Raw genomic sequence first — 4,198 nt, 5'->3', positions numbered from 1 at the left:
ATGCTTCAGAATCTGCTGTTTTATTCTAATTGGGAAGAGCTGGGTAGGACATCAGAAGGATGACAAACGTCTGAGAAGAGTGTTCTACGTTCACACACACACTCTCACACACACTCTCGCACACAAACACAAACACACACACTCTCACACATGCACGTTGTCGCTAGTTAGAACCCAAGAAGGGGGATTTCACTGCCAGTTCAATGGCAAAGACAGGTATTGATGTTGAATTCATGAGCTGGTGAAGATAAGTGTCTTCTGAGGAGGAGAGAGAACTCCCTTCTGCTAAGGAGGGTTGTGTTGGTGACCAGGACCAGGAGGGTGGTGTTGGTAAACAAGTACAAACTACTTCTTTACTGTACTGTCTTTACTGAAACGTGAGTGAAAAAGTGTAGTCAGTACTTCAACTTTTACCAGAGTCTTTTTATACATGAGTATCTGTGCTTGTACTTGAGTGAAGGATGTGTGGACTGTACCATCTCTGGCTATACGTGAACAGGAACATACCTCACTGGAGGTGAGAGTCTGGTCTTCACAGCAGGGTGGAGGAAGTGCTCTCTCTCTCTTGATCACTCTGTCTCTTTCTTTCTCTCTATCGCTCTCTCTCTTCCTTACACTCTCCCGCTCTCTCTCACACACAACTCACACTATCTGAGGTTGAAACAGAGCTTTGATATCAGAGAGATGTGATCGATATGCAGAAGGATGTTTTTGAGTGGGAGGTGGGAGACAGGAAAGAGACAGGCATTTATTAACCCTTGTGTTATCTTCGGGTCATTCTGACCCATCAGTCATTGTGACCCACTGTCGTATTGCGACAAATTTACCTCATACAAAAACAAAGTGAAGCATTTTCTTTTAACTGTCGGGCTGTCTCAGACCCCCCACATTGCAATGGTTAAAAGAAAATTATTTTTATTTGTTTTTGTATTGGGTGAAATTGGGTAAACACAACGATGGTTCGTTGTGAACCTTTGGGTCATGTGACCCGAAGGCAGCACGAGGGTTAAAGACTCTTTTCTCTTCATCCGACTGGCTTCCATCCTAGGGTTCTGTGTTATAATGTGTCTGGACTATTTTGAAGCTTGTTGTAGAATGGTATCATTATATTTCGGCTTGTTCCAGAATAATACAATACATAATACAGATTATGTATTATGTCTAGCCAGCTTTGGATTGATATCAATATATTAAAGCCTGTTCCAGAATGATTCATATGCAGAATAGACATCTGGATAACCTAAAGATGTTGAAAATGAAGATTGAGTCCTTTTTGTTTTGTTTTTACCAATACAAGCTTTTATTTACATCCATGATCCTGTCGTTACTGTCACATTCTCCTCTCTGTCACCTGTACTGTGCTGAAACACACCTGTACTGTGCTGAAACACACCTGTACTGTGCTTAAACACACCCCGAACCACCGTCAGACACACACACACACACAGACCTGGGCCAGTTACATACATCGATTCGACTGACAGTTGGTTCATCTTTAGGGAGCGCCATTCTGCTTGAAGTATATATCAAACACACTTAAATATTTTGGCACGATTTTCGAATAGTACCGGACCCAGACATAGATGAAGCCCAATCCAACTCTAAAACATTGATATAAAAACATCAATTGAGAAACAGGACATCTCTTAAACCCAGGTCAACATGCAACAGCCAAGAACGTCTTAAAATCTAATTTAGACTTTACAGAGAGTATTTGGGACTTACCCTGGGTCCGAACCGACCGATATTCAAGAGTCAGACTTAGAGATGAGATGGATGTGTAGTCGTGGCTGTTGTAGGAGGACTAGGCATGAAATAACACACACCTGGTGCCACACCATGGTCCAACCAACCAATGAGGCTGATGTGCCTCATAGCCCCGCCCTCCACCCACTTAGAGTCTGAACTAACCAATCAGAGGCTTCACCACGGTCCAACCAACCAATAGGGTCTGGCGAGCTTCCGAGCCGCTTTCTCCCACCCACACAACTTCTAGACTGTCCAATCAGAGGGGTTTTCACACGTCCGTATGCACTCTTCTGACCAATGAGAAGGCGAGGAGGGACAGGAAACTCTCCTAATATGGTCTTTCCTTTAAGCCTTTTCTTACATTTCTTTCCAAGTCTTCTTTCCTGTCCAATAAATCCTTTCCTCAAATTCACGTTCAATGGAGAAGGAGAAGATGCTAATCAAACTGAGAGACTATATATAAAATAAAGATGAGTGTGTATATATGATATATATATATATATATATGTATATATATATATATATATATATATATATATATATATATATATATATATAGCTATGGAATGGCCTTAACATATGTACAATTATTTTTCTTGTTCTCTTTTTGTCACTCTTTCGTAATTTTTCATGCATAGAAGCTTTGCTTTGATCATAATGAGTGAATAAATTAAAACAATATAAGCTACTCTTTCCAACTGTGCTCCTGAGTAAATGAATAAATAACATCCTTCATTTGTGACTACGATGGAACGCATGGCTGGGGCCATATAAAACACCAGCTCCCAAGATCCTCTCTGCTCCTACAAAGCATCATGGTAGGGGAATCAAGGGGAACTCATGGAGAAGGGGGAGGAGCATAATGATGATGACGATGAAGACTGAAGACTGAGAAACAGCATGGTTACTTTAAGAAACAGGCTATATATATATTTATACAAACATTACAAGCTTAAACGGTCTCAAGCACCCTATATATGAACACAATTTACCAAAGAGTATGCACCTTAAAACAGGGACCAAGCAGGCAGGCGAGACAAACTTTGATCCCAATAATCAGACCAGGAACAGCTTGTCATCATCTTCAAACAGCTGATTTATCCATCCAATCATCCATCTATCTATCCCTTTATTCTCCTTCCTTACACCCCTTTGAAGACTTTATCCTCGCATCTCTCCTCCAGACAGGACAGCCATCACATCCCTTGGAAACAGGAAACTCCAGCAAGGTTATGATTGAGCTTTGGGTTCTCTGATTTTTGATCTCTTACCCGCCTTTACGCTTGGTCCCCTTCTCCCACAAAGGGTTAAAAAATGTATTTATAAAACACACACACAGGAATCAGGTTTAGCAGTCTCCTCAGACTCAGAGTTCAACGATACAGATACAAATGACTGAGAACAGCAAGTCAGAAACATCGAGAAAATCCAGCTTTGTCTTAGTGTGAGAGAGTTAATCACTCATCTTTTATACGGTATGCCATTTGACTGTTATCTTCACTCGCCTTTCTTTTTTTCTTTTTTTCTTAAGTTTTAAGCACCGATCTGTTTACAAATACAAGAGACTTGATGCTGACGTTTTTGCAAGGCACTTGTCTTTCTTCAGGGTTTTGCTCACCTTTTTTCATTGTTTATTTCATTGTTGTTGTTATTGTTGACGTTTTACATTTTCCGTATGACAGCACCTGCCTGTCTGTGTCGGTGACCAAGCTTTATTCCAAGCCAGCAAACTTTATTTACAAAATAGCCACTCCAAACATTCTCTATAAAAGTGCTCTTCCAAATCAGACCGGAGATAAACTCAACACCCTTTTCCTTCCTCCCTCCCTCTATCCCTCCCTCCCTCCCACCCTCTCTCCCTCCCTCCCTTCTCTCTCTATCCCTCCCTCCCTCTGTCCATCACTCCCTAGAAAAATATCACGTCTTGAGTCTTTATTTGTTGTCCTCCATCTCTCCCTCCTCTCCATCTGTCCCGTTCCTATATCACCCGTTCTCTTCATCTTCTTGGTGATAACATCCCACGAGTCCGTCTGCTGCGCGGAGCCGCCGTGCATCCGCGAGCCTAGCGCCGGCGGCAAGCGACGTCGAAGCAGGTGACCATCATCAGGTGAGCCTTGCAGAAGTTCACCCTGGTCTGCAGACGCCGTGTCACTACCTCCAGAGCATCCAGGTAACTCCAGAGAGTCCAGCTCGTACACGGCTGCAGGTCGACTGACACACACACACACACACGCACACACACACAGTTATTACACACACTCATTTAGCAGACGCCTTTATCCAGAGTTCATTATAAATACATACACACACCCACACACACACAGCAGACATGCACAAACGCAATATACTTAATCAAAAAAATCAAAAATAATAACTCCTAGGACAAAGAATATGTGTATGCATGTTTTGTGTAGGTGTGTGTGTTTGTGTGTGTACATAGCGTGCCACC

At 42.3% G+C, this 4,198-nt stretch overlaps 1 protein-coding gene across 1 annotated transcript in view; it reads right to left on the bottom strand.

The window, feature by feature from the left end:
- Window positions 1–3,640: 3,640 nt before the first annotated feature.
- Window positions 3,641–4,198, bottom strand: part of LOC134016447 (kinesin-like protein KIF26B) — a gene marked incomplete at its 5' end in the record, with an annotated part of 2,596 nt that continues 2,038 nt past the window's right edge. Inside the window, one exon of the mRNA XM_062455807.1 lies at window positions 3,641–3,960. Within this exon, the coding sequence (XP_062311791.1) occupies window positions 3,812–3,960 (149 nt within the window). The remainder of the gene's footprint in view (window positions 3,961–4,198) is intronic.

This window comes from Osmerus eperlanus, unplaced genomic scaffold (assembly GCF_963692335.1).
Source record: "Osmerus eperlanus unplaced genomic scaffold, fOsmEpe2.1 SCAFFOLD_812, whole genome shotgun sequence".
Lineage (NCBI taxonomy): Eukaryota > Metazoa > Chordata > Actinopteri > Osmeriformes > Osmeridae > Osmerus > Osmerus eperlanus.
The sequence above is the reverse complement of the archived record's forward strand: the minus strand, read 5'-3'. Positions and strand labels throughout refer to the sequence as shown.